Raw genomic sequence first — 22,159 nt, forward strand, 5'->3', positions numbered from 1 at the left:
TTAGACCTACATCATTTTGCGACACGTTAATTAATTCAGTTGTACTAGCAAAAAGGAGGTTAAACTAACTTGTTTTAAAATATACGGACACATACATAAATTATATAATAATAATATGTATTTACAAGTAACAGTATTGTAAGTATGTGCAAGAATTAAAAAAAAGTTTAATAACACCAATAGCTTTGGTAAAGATACTCGCATTTCATCATCAAGCATTTTTAAGCTTCCACTTCCTATCCATATATCAAGAGCAGGAGCACAAAGCACTACTGGGAGCTAGCTGCAAAAAAATCCCTCTGACTTCAGCTCAGCGTTTAAGCTGCCGCCCTCAGAGCTCCGTGAGCCCTACTGACTACTGCCCGCACTGCAAACACACTGCTGTCCCACTCACTGACTACACATGCAGTCACAAGCCAATTAAGGAGACTACACGTGCAGTCTGGAGCCAATGTGCCGCCAAAGCCGCCAATGGGAATAGTTTCAGTTCCCACTGAGCTGCACCAATTGGTTAAGATGATCTGTGACCCACTAGGTATCAATCATGTGTCAACCATGTGATATGCATAGCAGGCAGGCGGAAAGTCAGAAACCTAAAAAAAAAAAAAATTAAAAAATTAAATTTAAAAAAAATTGTGCTGAAGCAGGGACACACCTACACACTGCTGCCGACACACTAGTGTGTCCCGACACACAGTTTGGAAAGCACTGCACTAGAGTGTGTAAGATCTCTCCATAATTTAGAAATCTTACACACTTTAGTAAACAGACTCAGAATTAATAACAGTCATCTCTCTTATCTCATCTATGTCTTGTATATACTTGCTCTGCCTTTTACATACTGGGTATCATGTCCATCCAAAAGGCGTTTGTAAGTAGAGATTTCCATCTCCAGATGGTTCTTCTGATCCATAAGAATCCTGTACTCATTATTCTGACGTTCTAAGTCAGATCTGATCTGGGCCAATTGGGCTTCAATATTGTTGATAACACCTTGTAACTGAGAAAGCTGAGCACCATAACTAGCTTCTGTCTCTGCCAAGGTACTCTCCAGTGCTGATTTCTGTGGGTAAAATAATGTTAACATATATTATTGTTGTAAAATAAATATCACGGTTGTGACCAAGATTTCAGTTATCTAAATTGTATTACATATTATGGCATATCCATTTGCATTTGTATTTTAATTTTTGTAAGAAATTCATTTTACTCCTTATTTATGGCAAACTAATCACTAAATCATCAATAACTGAATGCTTGCAAAGATTTTAGGGGGTCCATCAAAATAATTAAGGAACAACATATCCATTGCTTTTTCTACAGAAAACCACCATTAATGTCTATGGGGATTTTTGTAGATACATCTTTTTAAATGTTTTATCTAAAGAATTGTGATCAACCCCTTTGTGTTATATTTATTTTGTTTTCTATAAATATGATATTTTTAAGAAACATCCAAATTGTATTGAATCTATTCAGTTAAGGGACTACAAATCTATCTACCCTTTAGTTAAAGGGACAGTCTAGTCCAAAATAAACGTTCATGATTCAGATATGGCATGCCATTTTAAACAATTTTCCAATTTACTTTTATCAACAATTTTGCTTTGTTCTCTTGGTATTCTTATTTGAAAGCTAAACCTAGGAGGTTCATATGCTAATTTATAAGCCCTTGAAGGCCACCTCTTCTCTCAGGGCATTTTTACACCACTAGAGGGTGTTAGTTCATGTGTGTCATGTAGATAACTTTGTGCACACGCCAGTACTGATTGGCTAAAATGTATGTCTGTCAAAATAACTGAAATAAGGGGTAGTTTGCAGATGCTTAGATACAAGATAATCACAGAGGTAAAAAGTGTATTTATAACTGTGTTGGTTATGCAAAACTAGGGAATTGGTAATAAAGGGATTATCTATCTTTTAAAACAATATCAATTCTGGTGTAGACTGTCCCTTTAAATTATTCCTATCAAAGATGTTTGGAAACATTTAAGTGTGTCCAAACATCTTTGATAAGATGTTTGGATTATGTGCTTTGTGTCATAAGAAAGACATACCATACTCTGTTGGCTCTGTAGCTCAATCTCCAGGGTCTGCACAGTTCTTCTGAGTTCAATTACTTCAGTTTGGACTGACTGCAGTTGCTCAGCTCCAGACATCACCTGACGGTTTAGTTCTTCACTCTACGAAATTCAGACAGTGTCTTAGGAAGCAACTCCATAGAGGGGTAATTTTAATATTTCTATAATAATGGACATGCAGTCCTAATTCATTTCTGTGTATTCAATTAATTATATCAGGTATATCAGAGCTCATTTGGTAAAATACTCTAAAATAATGTATTCTGTATTTTCAACCAATTTTTATGACTAATATCACATCTTATATCTTTACTCATTTTAAAAACACTGAAAGGAAACATCACCATCCTGGTTTTAAATCAGGTCAGAATTTATTTGAAAAATAAATAATTTTAAGTTTCCTTTAGCATTATTCTGCCTAATGAGAATCACAAATTTGGATCAATGACAGGTATTTTCAATTGGACAACAGCCATTGGGCCACACATGCCTTTATTTTTTTATTTTTTTTAAATTAGTTTACTTTTCAAAGCCAGATGAAAGCTCTACTCAGTATCATCTATAAACATAAACAAAAATTACCCTTGTTATGAACATGTTCTCAGCCTCCCTCATGTTCCTCTCCATCAGGTTTTCATATTGCTCTCTTATCTCATTTAATGATCTGTTCATATCCACAGATGGTGCTGCATTTACTTCCACATTGACTCGAGCACCAAGCTGAGTACGTAAACTGTTGACTTCCTACATTTATCCACAAGAATAGAGATGTATAAATTATATTAAGAATATCATGGAAAGGGCTGCATTTAAAAAAAATGACTTTATCCCCTGTTCATTACCTCCTCATGGTTTCTTCTCATTTGCTGAAGTTCTTCCTGGAGGTTTTGAACTTGCATTTCTAGGTCACACCTCTCCAAGTTCAGCCCTTCAAGAACTCTTCTTAGACCAGTCACATCTCCTTCAACATTTGTCCTCAGGTTAAGTTCCATCTCATACCTTAACGGAGATGATAGCTTAATGAACTTAGGCAATATAGGCTGGGACTCTAACTCAGTTGAAAAAAAATATATCACAAAATGGAAAGAAAGAAAGAAATACAATGCACCTTTGAAATTGCATGTATTATGTAAAGTTTCTGGGAAAGCCAATTCATTTTTTGTAGAAGAAATTAAAGTGCATGAGGTTATAATTTAAAGTGGATGAGGTTATATTTAATTAAAGGTCATTTATATACATACATTAGGCATTAGGCAATATAATAAAGAAAACCAATAATATAACATCAACACAATTTATATTTACGTTACAACTTTCATTCAGTAGACTTACTTGTTTCTGAAATCATCTGCAGCTAGACGTGAATTGTCTATTTGCAGAACAATCCTTGCATTTTCCACAGTGGCTGAAGATATCTAAAAACAAAAAGTATATTATAAAATGAAGCCAATATTGATATATATCAACAGAATAAAATAGATACACCACACTCCATTTTTATTGCTTAGCACTGATCATTGCTTTTACTTACCTGACCCTGCAGATCTTGAATGGTCCTAAAGAAGTTATTGAAGTCAGGCAAAGTGCTGGGCTGGTTGTTATCATACCACTCTCGGATATTCCTCTCTAGCTGACAATTCTGCTGCTCCAGTGAGTGCACTTTTTCCAAGTAGGAAGCCAGTCTGTCATTTAGAAGTTGCATGGTCTCCTTCTCATTGACATTAAATAGACCACCATTCTTCCAACCACTGTGGCCTCCCAAACTGCTAAAATGGCTTCCATGACTTTTTCCGCTATGTACACTTCCATAGCCACATCCATGACCAACAGAAAAGTGTTTAGAGATGGATATTCCTTTCCCCCCTGATCCTCCATGAACGCTGGGAGCTCTGTAATGGCCTCCATGATGAGAAACCGTGGATCCTCCATGATGTGAGATGTTGGAGTTTGCATGATGAACTTTATGAGATACCACAGGGCAGCTTACATGTTTTATTTTATGAGAGCTTCCTTGATGGCTCAAAGACAAGTGGCTGGAGAACTTGGGTGAGTGCCCACTAATATTACAGCTTCCCTTGTGGGATCCAGCAGAAGAATAAGTCTTCTTAACTTGTATGTGGCTCATGTTGATGGCAAAAAAGTTGGATGAATATATTTACTGCACTGCTGCTTTTCAAACAGAAAAGTACAAATGCTCCTTGACATTTGTCTGCTTTTATATGAAGCACAAGGAGCGTCACAATGTTGGCATTTTTTATGTTAATTTAATAAGCATCAAATATAATCAGAGCTTTTTTGATATGCCTCAGCCAACACCAAACAATGCTAAAATTTATACAAAAACTTGACATGATTTTAATACAATGCTATGCATCAGAGAAAGGCTTTAAACACGCCCTAGCAGTATGCTTAAAATATTAAGCATTAAAGAATATTTTATTAGAAATAAACTCCAATAAATCTTTTCATCTTTGATTTCTTGGCTTGGTATACATGTACATATATCATGAGAATTTTCAAGATGCAAAAGCAGTTTATTTTTTTTTTTCTTTAAACACAGCTTAGTTTTATGCATTTTAGATACATACAAAAATACAGTATATATGTTTGTGTGTGTGTGTGTGTATATATATATATATATATATATATATATATACACATACACACACACAACTTGGAAATGGACTGCACACTCAAACTGGACTGGTTACACAACCCATGACCCTGCAAAATTCACAGACCTGGGTGCTCACCAGAACTCACAGCCAGCTGCACAACTTTCAGTAACAGCAGTTAACCCGTGACCAGCCTGGGTGCATAGGGAAAATCAGAAAACAAGAATATTGTTGCTTTTAAGCACACAGCTATATTAAAAGCAAAATGTAAGAGTTATTTGCAATATTTGCCCAAATGGTGATAGGCCCACGACCACATTTTCCTCCCTGGGCCCATAACGTACAGACACACAATGCATGCCTTCAATCAAACATACTGAGGTACAAACAAGGGGCGATATTACATATGCGGCGCAGGCTTCAGCGCAACTGCTGAAGCCCGCGCCACCTGTAATTTCACCTAGCACATTGGGGAATCACATAAACCCCGCCGGCAGTTCATAAAGTGCTGTAAGTCGGATAAACTAGCGATGTCCAGAAATGTGCGTAAATACACATTTCCTGGAGTCTAACCCACCTCCCAAAAATAAACTTGACACGTAAAAACGCTTATCTGCAATCCCCCCATATCACAACTAATAATAAAAGAATTAACCCCTAAAACACCCCACAATGCAATATGCCTGATTAAACTATTAACCCCTAATACGCCATTCACCCACATCACGATCTACCTAATGAATGTATTAACCCCTAATACTCCATTCACCCACATTGCAATCTACCTAAACCGCCAAGCCCCCACATCGCAAATAACTAATTAACCCCTAAACCGCCAAACCCCCACATCACAAAGTAACTAATTAATTTATTAATCCCTAAACTGCCAACCCCCCACATCGCAAAGTAACTAATTAACTTATTAACCCCTGAACTGCCAAATCCCCACATCAAATAAACCTAATTAATCTTTTAACTCCTAAACCGCCAAACCCCCCCCCACAACGCAAATAACTATTTTAATTAACAAGCCACCTAACTTAACACCCCCTATATTAACCCCAAATTACATAAAACACTAAATTACAATTAAAATAAAAAATCCTATCAATACTTAAAAAAAAACCTAAGTTTAAATTAAATTAATCTAAAATTACAAAAATGTAACATTACAGAAAATAATAAACCAAATTATCAAAAATGAAAAAATTAAACCTAATCCCTATAAAAATCAAATAGCCCCCCAAAATAAAAACACCCCCTAATCTATTACTAAACTACCAATATTTTCTTTCATGATTTAGAAAAAGCATGTCATTTTAAACAGCTTTCTAACAGCTAGATTACGAGTTGTGCGTTTGTCTTTTAACGCTGAAAATATGGTAATTTCAGCGTTAAAACAGCACTGCAGCCATTACAAGTCTTGTCGGTATAACTGTACTGCAAGCCTTTTAGTCTCTAACGTAACGTCAGTACTGCACTCATAAAAAAGACGTTTTTTCATGGGATTCCCATAGTGCTGCCTTTACGAGTTTTGCGGTGAGGCTAAAAAACCTGCGTTACAGCCTAAAAGGACAAGATCCGTAACGCGATCTAAAAGCAGTAGTTATGAGTTTTACGCTCCAAATTTGTAACATAAAACTGATAACTAAACTGCTGCAAAGTACACTAAACACCCATAAACTACCTAATAACCCCAAATTGCAAACACTATATTACATTTATTAACCCCTAATCTGCCGCTCCTGATATTGGCGCAACGTTAAAAAAATATTTACCCCTAATCTGCCACTCACTGACATTGTCGCCACTATAATAAACGTATTAACCCCTAAACCGGCGGCCTCCCGCACCGAAAACACTATTTAAATATTATTAAACCCTAATCTGCCCTACACCGCCGCCACTACAATAAACCTATTAAACCCTAAACTTCAAGCCCCCCACAACAAAATATACTAAACTATTAACCCCTAAATCGAAAAGCCCCCCACATCGCAATAAACTCATTTAAACTATTCACCCCTTAACCTAACGCCCCCCTAACTTTATATTAAAATTACAATTTCCCTATCTTAAATTAAATTAAATTAAAACTTACCTGTCAAATTAAAGAAACTAAGTTTAAACTAACAATTAAACTAATATAATTATTAAACTAAAATTAAACTAACTACCAATTAAATAAAACTAAACTGCACATTAAAAAATCCTAACACTACTCTAACATTTACAAGTATCTAATTACAAAAATAAATACTAAATTACAAAAAATAACAAACAAAATTATCAAAACTAAAAAAGAATTACACCTAATCTAATAGCCCTATCAAAATAAAAATGGCCACCCAAAATAAAAAAAACCCTAGCGTACAATAAACTACCAATATCCCTTAAAAGGGCTTTTTGTGGGGCGTGTCCGGGCTAAGGCCCAAGATGGCTGCTAAACTGGGAAATCCGTGAAAACAGAATTACAATCTGCCTTGTAATCAAGATTTTTTGTACCCATCCAGAAAAGAACTGATCTCCAAACAATAGATAAAGTTATACTTGCCTGGATTATATCTATATTGAAAGAAAAAGAAGCTTCCCAGACCGGACTGCAGAGATCTCTTGGCGGCCTTCTAGGATAGAGAACTCAGCACCCCCCCCCCCCCCCCCCCAGGGAACCGGGGTAAGCAGAGTATACACTGTGCCTCTGCATCAAGTAAACTATATACCCACCTTAACTAAGCTATAATGGAGGAGCTATACTATTTTATTAAAGAACTGATGGAGCAGCGTGAGGACATGATATGCAGGAGAATAGATCTTCTAGTCACGCAGCAGTCCGCACTCACCCTGGTAAATACTGCATCTAATTGCAGGGAAGCACCGCAGAGTGATCAGCAGCGACCCCGGCCACGCAGTCCAAGCCCAGGAAGAGAAGGAAGGAAAGCACCAAACGTTTCTGGAGGTCCTCTCTCACCATTGACACCGGAGGAACGTGAAGTGGGGGTATCTGAGTGTGCTAGGTCAGATTGCGGCCTTAAGGAGTTTCACCGAACGCACCTCCCAGTTAAGTGCGACAGGAAGACCCACTCGCATGCCTTTGCGGAGAGAGCCGCTCCAGCTGCCTCGATGGAAGAGAAGCCAAATGCAGGGGAGCCGTTGCGGTCCAAGCTAGTGCCATTTAAGAGGTTGGGCACAGTGATAGATCAGGCTCCTTTACCTGACTCTGCTGTCTTTGCCTGGAGGGAAGTGGCCGGCCCTTTGGACTGGGGTAGCGGGACAGGCCCGCGGGAGCTACAGATAGGTGCTTGGTCCGTCCCGGCTCAACACAGACAGATTCAGCTCAAGGTCTTGAGAGGGAGACTGGACGCGGCTGAAATTTTACTGTCTGAAGGAGTAGTTCCCTGGCTGCTTGCAAGAGACCACGACCCGAGTGGACAGTGTGCCTCCCGGACCGGTATTGGGTAACTGGACATAGCTCCTGCCATAACAGGGACAGTGGGTTGACTCTGGGTACCCGGGCTGGTCCATGCTTTAGAAAATGTAATGTGTTTATGCTGTTGTATGATAAACTCTTTTTACCTTTACAACTTTATGCACTATGTAGGAATATGTGAGGGTTGACCTTAGACAACACAGTGGCGTCTGTATTTACACTGAGTCTATTTGCTGTAATATATTATTTAGGCAGACGAGCTGAGTTGTGAAGCATAGTGGTGTCTCTTGACACAATCCTTCCCTGACAGCAGTCTATTCTGTTTAATTGCAGAGGTCCGAAAGTGGCCTGTGTGTGTGTTAAATACTGTATCCCCTATTGAGCTGTTGCTTTACTACTTATAAAGGCCTACAGACTATTTTTTCTCAGCAGATATATGCCACTAAACTATATATCCAGCTTAGCTAAATGCCTTATAGGTAGCTAATTATATATATATATATATATTGCTGAGACAGTATAATAGAAAGCCTATTGAGCTGTTGCTTTACTACTTATAAAGGCTTACAGCCTATTTTTTCTCAGCAGATATATGCCACTACACTATATATCCAGCTTATCTAAATGCCCTATGGGTAGCTAGTTATATATATATATATATATTTATATATATATATATATATATATATATATATATATACATATATATATATATATATATATATATATATATATATATATTGCTGAGACAGTATAATAGAAAGAAATTATGGTTATAAGAGGGCTGTGGGTCTCTAGAATAGTTTTTGTTTCACAGTGGGGGCTACTGGCCTCACAGAGTTATCTCCTCCACCTTTATAATGTTATTATCTATGTAGAGGTTAGATTTATACCTTTTCTGCTGTTACTTATATTTAGAAACTAAAGGTCCAAGAGTGGCCCTACCATCTAAATAAACCTCCCATGTTTTATGCAGTTAATATCAAAGGTCCAAGAGAGGCCTTATTAAGCTCTGGAGGTGGGAACTGAGGGTTTAACCTGTGCGCCCTTTGAATTTATATACTCGAGTAGATATTGTTGGATATTGGGGAGCATGTTTTTCAAGTGACCATACCTTTTAAATATACCCCCCAGGTTTACAACAGTGGATATCGAAGGTCTTGAGGAGGCCTTCTTAAACTTAGGGGGGAGAAAATATGTTATCCACCATAGTCACTTATTTTTATTTACTCACCTGTGTATTGCTTATAGTCATAGTTATATAGCGCTCCCAGAAGCAGAGGAGGATTTTGTATCTATGAAGTTATTTGTTCAGAGGATAAACAGATATAATCTGAGTGTAACATGGATTCTGGGTCTGCAAATCTTATTGAACTAAATGTATGGTGCATATGAGGCCTTCAGGTTTGCCTTATAGCAAAAATAGAAATTTATAATCAAATAATAAATGAAGTATTGTAACTAGTGATGAGACGAGGTATATAACATGCCTAATTGTATGTAACATTGACCTTATGCTTATATGTCTTAGCTTGTGCTTAGTATGTTCTGTAATGTTGGGTAATTCTTATTTGATCTGAAGTTCATGACGTGGACGCATAAAGACCTACCTTTTCAATTCCAGGGTTATGACATGAAAGTTAGGTCTCGTAATTATTATTTATTAAGTTATTTTTGATCTGTCCAAGTTACAATGCTTATATCTAAAAAGAGGTGCTGCTCATGGATTAATACATTCTCCTCTAGTGAGGAGTAACTGTTGCTTATAGTATCTAGGACATGCCTATATCTTAAATGTAAAAGTCTTGATGTATGCATGTAGGCGTGTTGCCATGACAACTGTTTGATTTTGTCTTTGTATGTTTTCGCTACCTCAATAAAAATTATTTGAAAAAAAAAAAAGAGCTTTTTGTGGGGCATTGCCCCAAAAATATCAGCTCTTTTCCCTGAAAAAAAATACAAAGACCCCCAACAGTAAAACCCACCACCCAACCAACCCCCCAAAATAAAAACCTAACTCAAAAAAAACCTAAGCTACCCATTGTCCTGAAAAGGGCATTTGGATCGGTATTCCCCTTTAAAGGGCATTTAGCTCTTTTACATGCCCAAACCCTAATCTAAAATAAAAACCCACCAAAAAAAACCTTAAAAAACCTATAACTAACCCCCGAAGATCCACTTCCAAGTCCCGCTTGAAAGATCTTCATCCAGGCGGCGAGAAGTCTTCATCCAGACGGCCTCTTCAATCTTCATCCCGGCGGCGAAGTCTTCATTCAAGTGGCGAGAAGTCTTCATCCATGCGGCCTCTTCAATCTTCATCCAGGCAGCACAGAGCGGGTCCATCCTGAAGACATCTGGCGTGGAGCATCCTCTTCATATTGTTGCCACTGTACATTAAAATCTTCAATGCAAGGTATTAAATTCAAGATGGCGTTCCTTGAATTCCTATTGGCTGAAAGATTTGAATAAGCCAATAGGAATTAGAGATGCTAAAATCCTATTGGCTGTTCAAATCAGCCAATAGGATTTAAGCAGCATTAATTCTTTTGGATGATTATTCAGCCAATAGAATGAGAGCTGCTTAAATCATATTGGCTGTTCAAATCAGCCAATAGGATTTAAGCAGCTCTAACTCTATTGGATGAATAATCTGTCCATAGAATTAGAGCTGCTTAAATCCTTTTGACTGATTTGAACAACCAATAGGATTTAAGCAGCTCTCATTCTATTGGCTGAATCATCATCCAATAGAATTAGAGCTGCTTAAATCCTATTCGCGGATTTGAATCGCGTACCTTGCATTGAAGATTCAGTGTACGGCAGCGACCGTATGAAGAGGATGCTCTGCGCCGGATATCTTCATGATGGAACCGCTCTGCGCCGCTGGGATCAAGATAGAAGAGGCCGCCTGGATGAAGACTTTGCCGCCGGGATGAAGATTGAAGAGGCCGCCTGGAAGACTTCTCGCCGCCTGGATGAGGACTTCTCTGCTGGAATGAAGATCGTTCAAGCGGGACTTCAAAAACTGTAAGTGGATCGTCGGGGGTTAGTGTTTTTTTAAGGTATTTTGGGTGGGTTTTATTTTTAGATTAGAGTTTGGGCACCAAAAGGCATTGCCCATACAAATACCTTTTTCAGGGCTATGGGTAGCTTAGGTTTTTTAGATAGTTTTTTTTTATTATTTTGTGGGTTGGGGGGGTTTGTAATGTTAGTGGGAATTTGTATTTTTGTTTCACAAAAAGAGCTGAAATCTTTAGGGAAATGCCCTACAAAAGGCCCTTTTAATTCCATTGGTAGTTTATTCTAGATTAGGTTTTTATTTTGGGGTGTTTTTTTAATGGGTATTAGAATAGGAATCATTTTTATTATTTTTGATAATTTGTTTTTTATTTTGTGTAATGTATTTTTTTAGGGGGTGTTTGATTTTTTTGTAGCAAAAGAGCTGTTTAACTTAGGGCAATGCCCTACAAAAGGCCCTTTTAAGGGTCCTTGGTAGTTTGGGCGGTGGGGGTTTGTATACTGTTAGGGGGTGTTTGTTTGTTATTTTGTAGCAAAAGAGCTGTTTAATTTAGGGCAATGCCCTACAAAAGGCCCTTTTAAGGGCCCTTGGTAGTTTGGGGGGTGGGGGTTTGTATACTGCTAGGGGGTGTTTGGTTTTTTGCCCTACAAAAGGCCCTTTTAAGAGCCCTTGGTAGTGGCTTTTTTTTTTTAAAGGTATTAGAATAGGAATATTTTTGGGGATAGTTTTGTTAGTATTTTTTTGTAATGGTAGGTTTTTTTATTTTTTGTAATTTTAGGTTTTAGTGTAAGGTAGCTTATGTTTTATTTCACAGGTAATTTTGAATTTATTTTAACTAGGTAGTTATTAAATAGTTAATAACTATTGACTAACTAGTCTACCTAGTTAAAATAAATACAAACCTGTGAAATAAAATTTAAACCTAAGCTAGCTACAATATAACTATTTGTTATATTGTAGCTAGCTTTGGTTTTATTTCACAGGTAAGCATGTATTTAGTTTTAAATAGGTATTATTTAGTTAACATGTAATGGTAGGTTTTATTTAGTTAATATGTAATGGTAGTTTTTTTATTTTTGTAATTTTAGGTTTTAGCGTAAGGTAGCTTAGATTTTATTTCACAGGTAATGTTGTATTTATTTTAACTAGGTAGTTATTAAATAGTTAATAACTATTTACTAACTAGTCTACCAAGTTAAAATAAATACAAACTTGAAATAAAAAAAAATACAAACCTGTGAAATAAAAATAAAACCTAAGCTAGCTACAATTAGTTATATTGTAGCTAGCTTAGGTTTTATTTCACAGGTAAGTATGTATTTAGTTTTAAATAGGTATTATTTAGTTAATAATTGTAAATTTAATTTAGATATTTTTTAATTATGTTAAAGTTAGGAGGTGATAGGGTTAGGTTTAGGATTAAGGTTAGGTTTAGGGGTAGGGTTAGCTTTAGGGGTAGGGGTTAATAGTTTAATTTAGGTTGTTGCCATGTGGGGGGCTGGTGGTTTAGGGGTTAATAGGTTTATTTATTGGTAGTGATGTGGAAGGCCAGAGGTTTAGGGGTTAATAACTTTATTTAGTTGCAGCTATGTCGGGAAGTGGCAGAATAGGGGTTAATAACTTTAATATAGTGGTGGCGATGTTGGGGTGCTCCGGAATAGGGGATAATAACTTTAGTATAGTGGCAGCAATATCGGGAGCGGCAGATTAGGGGTTAATATCTTTATTTAGGTGGAGTCGATATCGGGAGCGGCAGATTAGGGGTTAATAATTGTAGGCAGGCATTGTCGATGTCGGGGGCAGCAGATTAGGGGTGTTTAGACGTAGGGTTTATGTTAGGGTCTTAGGTTTAAACGTTATTTTCTTTTTCCCCATAGACATCAATGGGGCTGCGTTACGGAGCTTTTCTTTTCGCGATCGCAGGTGTTAGACTTTTTTCTGACCTGCTCTCCCCATTGATGTCTATGGGGAAAGCATGCACGAGCACGTCAAAACAGTGCTTGTTTTTGGTGCGGTATGGAGCGTCAAAAACCCATATGGCACGCACAAGCCGGGTTTTGAAAAGCTTGTAATGGCAGTGCTATAGGGGATTAAATAATGCAACTTTTCTTGCGTTCGGTAATTTCCCTATAGCGCTCAAAACTCGTAATCTAGGTGTAATTAACTTATAATATCTAATTTGCTTCATTCTTTAAATATTGTATGCTGAAAAGCATATCTAGATATGCTCAGTAGCAGGTAGCTGCACACAAATGCCTCGTGTGATTGGCTCAGCCATGTGCATTGCTATTTCTTCAGCAAAGGGACACTGAACCCAAATTGTTTTCTTTTGTGATTTAGATAGAGCATGCAATTTTGAGCAACTTTCTAATTTACTCTTATTATCAAATTTTCTTCATTCTCTTGATATCTTTTTTGAAAAGCAAGAATGTAAGTTTAGATGCTGGCCATTTTTGGTGAACATCCTGGGTTGTTCTTGCTGATTGGTGGATAAATTCACCCACCAATAAACAAGTGCTGTCCAGGGTCTAAACCAAAAATTGGCTGGCTCCTTAGCTTAGATGCCTTCTTTTTCAAATAAAGATAGCAAGAGAATGAAGAAAAATTGATAATAGGAGTAAATTAGAAAGTTGCTTAAAATTGCATGCTCTATCTGAATCACAAAAGAAAAAAAATGGGTTCAGTGTCCCTTTAACACTTGTAAAGGTCTTTTTGGAAGCTTTTCTGTTGGAAACTCATTTATGACAAAGGGGTTTTAACAAACAAATCAATTTAGCATTTTAATCAACCATGAAATGCAACGTCCAATTCAGGGCCAGATTTCAAGTGGAGCGCTATGAGTGTCGGGCTGCTCTCATATTACAAGTTAAAAGTAAACTGTTTTCGCTCTTGCACTTACCCAACTCACTTAAGAAGCTGAACTTAGAATATCACGTGCGCAATAAGGTATTTCCCTAGAAAAGTCAATGAAGCAAACAAAGTGGGAAAAAAACACTCTACTTGCGTGCAAACCCAACTTGCATGCATATTCTAAAATGCACTAACCCGATATGAAAATATGAATATTTCACATTCCAATGTTCTACATATAGAAGAATATGTTGTATTTATTCATAAATACACACATATATAAATATATATATATATATATATATATATATATATATATATATATATATATTATGTTTTTTTGAACAAATATATATTTATACCTATATATATGTATATATATATATATATATATATACATGATTATATCTAAGTATAGATATATACAGATATACATAGGAATATCTATTTATAACTACTTAGATCACATTTCCCTATGTGCAGAACATTGGAATGTGAAATATTTGCAATAAATATAGTGAAAACCTTATTAAATATCAATATTGCATAAATATGCATTTTCCATGTTTTCATCTACTTAACTGCAAAGGGATTCTATGCACTTCTACATATGTGTATATACAGTATGTATACAAAACACGAAAGGGGACTACACTCTCAGACCGGACCGGTTACACATCCCATAACCAGTGTTCCCTCTAAGGCCAGTTTTGTGTGCGGCCCAGCAGTGAAACAGTTAATTAGGTAACCACACCCTGCAATTATCAAACACTGCACAATGCAGATGACAAGGTATGGTTCTCTTGTTAACTGTTTTACTGCTGGGCTGCACACAAAACTGTCCTTAGAGGGAACACTGCCTATGACCCTGCAACATGCTCAGCCCTGGGTGCTCATTGGCACTAACAGGAAGCTGTGCTGTCTCCAGAGTCACAGGCAGTTAACCCCAGACAGGTCTGGGTGCAAGAACCATAGGGAAAATTACAAAACAAATTAACACAACACACAGAGAAAGTCCAGCACTCACTTACAAGCTCTCAGCTAAGATTTAAAGCAAAAATGGAAGAGTTAGTTACCACATTTGGCCAAATGGGAAGAGCCCAGGTACCACGTCAAGGTCCTTTCCAAAAACCTGGGACCCTAAAACAGCCACACAATGCAAGCTCTCAATCCAACAAACTGGGAACAAGTGAAGGGTGCACAGGCTTATTTAATCACCCCAGACAAATAAAAAACATGGAAGGGGACGGCACTCTCAGACCGGACCGGTTACACATCCCATGACTCTGCAACATGCTCAGCCCTGGGTGCTCACTGGCACTCACAGGAAGCTGTGCTATCCCCAGAGTCACAGGCAGTTAACCCTAGACAGGTCTGGGTGCAAGAACCCAGACCATGCGGTAACTTACCCTTCCATTTTTGCTTTTAATCTTAGCTGAGAGCTTGTGAGTGCTGGACTTTCTCTGTGTGTTGTATACATGTATACATATGTATTTATGTGTTTATATGTGTATATATGTGTGTATATGTGTGTATATATATACTGTATATATATATTTACACACATACTGTACATATATATTATGACAAAGGAGAAAACAGCGCTAAAAGTTCTATACTAAATCATAATGAGCAGTTAATTCTTTTAAATATTGAATATAATAATTCTTAGTAAATCCAAGGTGCTGATAAAAAGGAAGGTAATCGCCTTAAATTATCTCAATCTAATGAGGTAAGTTGCCGCATCTGTAAAGGAAAGACATCTAAAGTGCTTGGTTTTTTTTTGGACTGTATAGAATGGTTTTCATCCCCCTCCTGGAGTGTATGATTAATATTGGTCCTCCTTCTGTCGTCTCATTCAGCAACAGGAGCTCAGAGTAAATAATGATATAAAAGAACCAAATAGTGTAATACTGATGTTTTCCTTTCAGTTCTGACAGGAACCAATGGGCTGTTTTCCTATGTTTGCACAGGGTGGGCTCTATTCAGAGCATACATTTTATTTCCCAAAGTGCTTTGGCTGTCTGCCACAATAGAAGAAAAACAATACATGGGAGATTTAAATTGATGCACAAAAAAAAACAAGAACTAAGCACCCAATAACATCAATGCTCTTTGGCAAATTTCTAATAAATTAATCAAACTCCACATCTGTGAGATTGACCCCCACTGGGTGGTACATTGCTTTATTGTTAGCCATAATATTGTCATGGGTAATCACAAAACATTTAAAGTGATGGTAAATTTGCTATACCTGCAAATAACAAGTCAAATATTTGTTAATTTATAATATAACCTTAATCACTATTTATATTGTTCCTCCCGCCGCCTTTGATAAACAGACTTATTTTCTTTTTTCTACTTATCCAACCCTAATGCATGTCGCACGTGCCGCTAATTGCAGAGATGCTCATGCACTCTGATTCCTATACTCTCGATGTAGCTCAAAAAACTGGCCAGCTCCTAAGCTTTCATTCTTGCAATTTAAATAAAGATATCAAGAGAAAAAAGAAAAATTGATAATACGAGTAAATGAGAAAGTTATTTAAAATTGCTTGCTCTATCTGAATCATGAAAGAAGAAATTTGGGTTTTGTGTCCCTTTAGTGCTTCACAATAGTCCCATTGTACAATATGTGATACTCATTGTTTTAACTGATGTTGTCCATTTAAGATAAAGTGTGTAAAAAAATAATCAAATCAAATAATCAAATCAAAGTCTCTGAATACTACAGGGAGTGCAGAATTATTAGGCAAGTTGTATTTTTGAGGATTAATTTTATTATTGAACAACAACCATGTTCTCAATGAACCCAAAAAACTCATTAATATCAAAGCTGAATATTTTTGGAAGTAGTTTTTAGTTTGTTTTTAGTTATAGCTATTTTAGGGGGATATCTGTGTGTGCAGGTGACTATTACTGTGCATAATTATTAGGCAACTTAACAAAAAACAAATATATACCCATTTCAATTATTTATTTTTACCAGTGAAACCAATATAACATCTCAACATTCACAAATATACATTTCTGACATTCAAAAACAAAACAAAAACAAATCAGTGACCAATATAGCCACCTTTCTTTGCAAGGACACTCAAAAGCCTGCCATCCATGGATTCTGTCAGTGTTTTGATCTGTTCACCATCAACATTGCGTGCAGCAGCAACCACAGCCTCCCAGACACTGTTCAGAGAGGTGTACTGTTTTCCCTCCTTGTAAATCTCACATTTGATGATGGACCACAGGTTCTCAATGGGGTTCAGATCAGGTGAACAAGGAGGCCATGTCATTAGATTTTCTTCTTTTATACCCTTTCTTGCCAGCCACGCTGTGGAGTACTTGGATGTGTGTGATGGAGCATTGTCCTGCATGAAAATCATGTTTTTCTTGAAGGATGCAGACTTCTTCCTGTACCACTGCTTGAAGAAGGTGTCTTCCAGAAACTGGCAGTAGGACTGGGAGTTGAGCTTGACTCCATCCTCAACCCGAAAAGGCCCCACAAGCTCATCTTTGATGATACCAGCCCAAACCAGTACTCCACCTCCACCTTGCTGGCGTCTGAGTCGGACTGGAGCTCTCTGCCCTTTACCAATCCAGCCACAAACCCATCCATCTGGCCCATCAAGACTCACTCTCATTTCATCAGTCCATAAAACCTTAGAAAAATCAGTCTTGAGATATTTCTTGGCCCAGTCTTGACGTTTCAGCTTGTGTGTCTTGTTCAGTGGTGGTCGTCTTTCAGCCTTTCTTACCTTGGCCATGTCTCTGAGTATTGCACACCTTGTGCTTTTGGGCACTCCAGTGATGTTGCAGCTCTGAAATATGGCCAAACTGGTGGCAAGTGGCATCTTGGCAGCTGCACGCTTGACTTTTCTCAGTTCATGGGCAGTTATTTTGCGCCTTGGTTTTTCCACACGCTTCTTGCGACCCTGTTGACTATTTTGAATGAAACGCTTGATTGTTCGATGATCACGCTTCAGAAGCTTTGCAATTTTAAGAGTGCTGCATCCCTCTGCAAGATATCTCACTATTTTTGACTTTTCTGAGCCTGTCAAGTCCTTCTTTTGACCCATTTTGCCAAAGGAAAGGAAGTTGCCTAATAATTATGCACACCTGATATAGAGTGTTGATGTCATTAGACCACACCCCTTCTCATTACAGAGATGCACATCACCTAATATGCTTAATTGGTAGTAGGCTTTCGAGCCTATACAGCTTGGAGTAAGACAACATGCATAAAGAGGATGATGTGGTCAAAATACTCATTTGCCTAATAATTCCGCACTCCCTGTATAAATGATTTTTAAAACAAATACATTTGTAAATTATTTTTATAGGCCTAGATTTATAGTTTGGCGGTAGCCGTGAAAACCAGCGTTAGAGGCTCCTAACGCTGGTTTTAGGCTACCGCCGGTATTTAGAGTCACTCAAAATAGGGTCTAATGCTCACTTTTCAGCCGTGACTTTTCTATACCGCAGATCCCCTTACGTCAATTGCGTATCCTATCTTTTCAATGGGATCTTTCTAACTCCGGTATTTAGAGTCGTTTCTGAAGTGAGCGACAAAACTCCAGCCGCAGGAAAAAAGTCAGTAGTTAAGAGCTTTCTGGGCTAACGCCGGTTTATAAAGCTCTTAACTACTGTGCTCTAAAGTACACTAACACCCATAAACTACCTATGTACCCCTAAACCGAGCCTCCCCCCCCACATCGCCGACACTCAAATAAATTTTTTTAACCCCTAATCTGCCGACCGCCACCTACGTTATCCTTATGTACCCCTAATCTGCTGCCCCTAACACCGCCGACCCCTGTATTATATTTATTAACCCCTAACCTGCCCCCCACAACGTCGCCTCAACCTACCTACACTTATTAACCCCTAATCTGCCGACCGCAAAGCGCCGCCACCTACGTTATCCTTATGTACCCCTAATCTGCTGCCCCTAACACCGCCGACCCCTATATTATATTTATTAACCCCTAATCTGCCCCCCTCAACGTCGCCTCCACCTGCCTACACTTATTAACCCCTAATCTGCCGAGCGGACCTGAGCGCTACTATAATAAAGTTATTAACCCCTAACCCGCCTCACTAACCCTATCATAAATAGTATTAACCCCTAATCTGCCCTCCCTAACATCGCCGACACCTAACTTCAATTATTAACCCCTAATCTGCCGACCGGAGCTCACCGCTATTCTAATAAATGGATTAACCCCTAAAGCTAAGTCTAACCCTAACACTAACACCCCCCTAAGTTAAATATAATTTAAATCTAACGAAATTAATTATGTCTTATTAAATAAATTATTCCTATTTAAAGCTAAATACTTACCTTTAAAATAAATCCTAATATAGCTACAATATAAATTATAATTATATTATAGCTATTTTAGGATTAATATTTATTTTACAGGTAACTTTGTAATTATTTTAACCAGGTACAATAGCTATTAAATAGTTAAGAACTATTTAATAGCTAAAATAGTTAAAATAATTACAAATTTACCTGTAAAAGAAATCCTAACCTAAGTTACAATTAAACCTAACACTATACTATCACTAAATTAATTAAATAAACTACCTACAATTACCTACAATTAACCTAACACTACACTATCAATAAATTAATTAAATACAATTGCTACAAATAAATACAATTAAATAAACTTGCTAAAGTACAAAAAATAAAAAAGAACTAAGTTACAAAAATAAAAAAATATTTACAAACATAAGAAAAATATTACAACAATTTTAAACTAATTACACCTACTCTAAGCCCCCTAATAAAATAACAAAGCCCCCCAAAATAAAAAAATGCCCTACCCTATTCTAAATAACTAAAGTTCAAAGCTCTTTTACCTTACCAGCCCTGAACAGAGCCCTTTGCGGGGCATGCCCCAAGAAGTTCAGCTCTTTTGCCTGTAAAAGAAAAAATACAATACCCAAGCCCCCCAACATTACAACCCACCACCCACATACCCCTAATCTAACCCAAACCCCCCTTAAATAAACCTAACACTAAGCACCTGAAGATCTTCCTACCTTATCTTCACCATACCAGGTTCACCGATCCGTCCTGAAGAGCTCCTCCGATGTCCTGATCCAAGCCCAAGCGGGGGGCTGAAGAGGTCCATGATCCGGCTGAAGTCTTCATCCAAGCGGGAGCTGAAGAGGTCCATGATCCGGATGAAGTCTTCTATCAACGGCATCTTCAATCTTCTTTCTTCCGGATCCATCTTGCAGACCTCCGACGCGGAACATCCTGCTGGGCCGACGGACTAAAGACGAATGACGGTTCCTTTAAGGGACGTCATCCAAGATGGCGTCCCTCGAATTCCGATTGGCTGATAGGATTCTATCAGCCAATCGGAATTAAGGTAGGAATATTCTGATTGGCTGATGGAATCAGCCAATCAGAATCAAGTTCAATCCGATTGGCTGATCCAATCAGCCAATCAGATTGAGCTCGCATTCTATTGGCTGATCGGAACAGCCAATAGATTGCGAGCTCAATCTGATTGGCTGATTGAATCAGCCAATCGGATTGAACTTGAATCTGATTGGCTGATTCCATCAGCCAATCAGAATATTCCTACCTTAATTCCGATTGGCTGATAGAATCCTATCAGCCAATCGGAATTCGAGGGACGCCATCTTGGATGACGTCCCTTAAAGGAACCGTCATTCGTCTTTAGTCCGTCGGCCCAGCAGGATGTTCCGCGTCGGAGGTCTGCAAGATGGATCCGGAAGAAAGAAGATTGAAGATGCCGTTGATAGAAGACTTCATCCGGATCATGGACCTCTTCAGCTCCCGCTTGGATGAAGACTTCAGCCGGATCATGGACCTCTTCATCCCCCCGCTTGGGCTTGGATCAGGACATCGGAGGAGCTCTTCAGGACGGATCGGTGAACCTGGTATGGTGAAGATAAGGTAGGAAGATCTTCAGGGGCTTAGTGTTAGGTTTATTTAAGGGGGGTTTGGGTTAGATTAGGGGTATGTGGGTGGTGGGTTGTAATGTTGGGGGGCTTGGGTATTGTATTTTTTCTTTTACAGGCAAAAGAGCTGATTTTCTTGGGGCATGCCCCGCAAAGGGCCCTGTTCAGGGCTGGTAAGGTAAAAGAGCTTTGAACTTTAGTTATTTAGAATAGGGTAGGGCATTTTTTTTATTTTGGGGGGCTTTGTTATTTTATTAGGGGGCTTAGAGTAGGTGTAATTAGTTTAAAATTGTTGTAATATTTTTCTTATGTTTGTAAATATTTTTTTATTTTTTGTAACTTAGTTCTTTTTTATTTTTTGTACTTTAGCAAGTTTATTTAATTGTATTTATTTGTAGCAATTGTATTTAATTAATTTATTGATAGTGTAGTGTTAGGTTAATTGTAGGTAATTGTAGGTAGTTTATTTAATTAATTTATTGATAGTATAGTGTTAGGTTTAATTGTAACTTAGGTTAGGATTTCTTTTACAGGTAAATTTGTAATTATTTTAACTATTTTAGCTATTAAATAGTTCTTAACTATTTAATAGCTATTGTACCTGGTTAAAATAATTACAAAGTTACCTGTAAAATAAATATTAATCCTAAAATAGCTATAATATAATTATAATTTATATTGTAGCTATATTAGGATTTATTTTACAGGTAAGTATTTAGCTTTAAATAGGAATAATTTATTTAATAAGAGATAATTAATTTCGTTAGATTTAAATTATATTTAATTTAGGGGGGTGTTAGTGTTAGGGTTAGACTTAGCTTTAGGGGTTAATCCATTTATTAGACTAGCGGTGAGCTCCGGTCGGCAGATTAGGGGTTAATAATTGAAGTTAGGTGTCGGCGATGTTAGGGAGGGCAGATTAGGGGTTAATACTATTTATGATAGGGTTAGTGAGGCGGATTAGGGGTTAATAACTTTATTATAGTAGCGCTCAGGTCCGGTCGGCAGATTAGGGGTTAATAAGTGTAGGCAGGTGGAGGCGACGTTGTGGGGGGCAGATTAGGGGTTAATAAATATAATATAGGGGTCGGCGATGTTAGGGCAGCAGATTAGGGGTACATAGGAATAATGTAAGTAGTGGCGGTTAACGGAGCGGCAGATTAGGGGTTAAAAATAATATGCAGGTGTCAGCAATAGCGGGGGCGGCAGATTAGGGGTTAAT

The 22,159-nt window shown here is 37.6% G+C and overlaps 1 protein-coding gene across 1 annotated transcript; it reads right to left on the reverse strand.

The window, feature by feature from the left end:
- Window positions 1–805: 805 nt before the first annotated feature.
- On the reverse strand, window positions 806–10,306 carry LOC128663439 (keratin, type I cytoskeletal 42-like). Its single transcript, XM_053717769.1, has 7 exons — window positions 10,278–10,306; window positions 3,613–3,970; window positions 3,414–3,496; window positions 2,924–3,080; window positions 2,664–2,825; window positions 2,058–2,183; window positions 806–1,063 (listed from the first exon to the last, which is right to left on the reverse strand). Exons 2-7 carry the CDS (start codon window positions 3,781–3,783, stop codon window positions 806–808), a joined length of 957 nt encoding a protein of 318 aa, XP_053573744.1. The 5' UTR covers window positions 3,784–3,970; window positions 10,278–10,306.
- Between the last annotated feature and the right edge of the window lie 11,853 nt (window positions 10,307–22,159).

This window comes from Bombina bombina, chromosome 1 (genome assembly GCF_027579735.1).
Source record: "Bombina bombina isolate aBomBom1 chromosome 1, aBomBom1.pri, whole genome shotgun sequence".
Taxonomy (NCBI): Eukaryota; Metazoa; Chordata; class Amphibia; order Anura; family Bombinatoridae; genus Bombina; species Bombina bombina.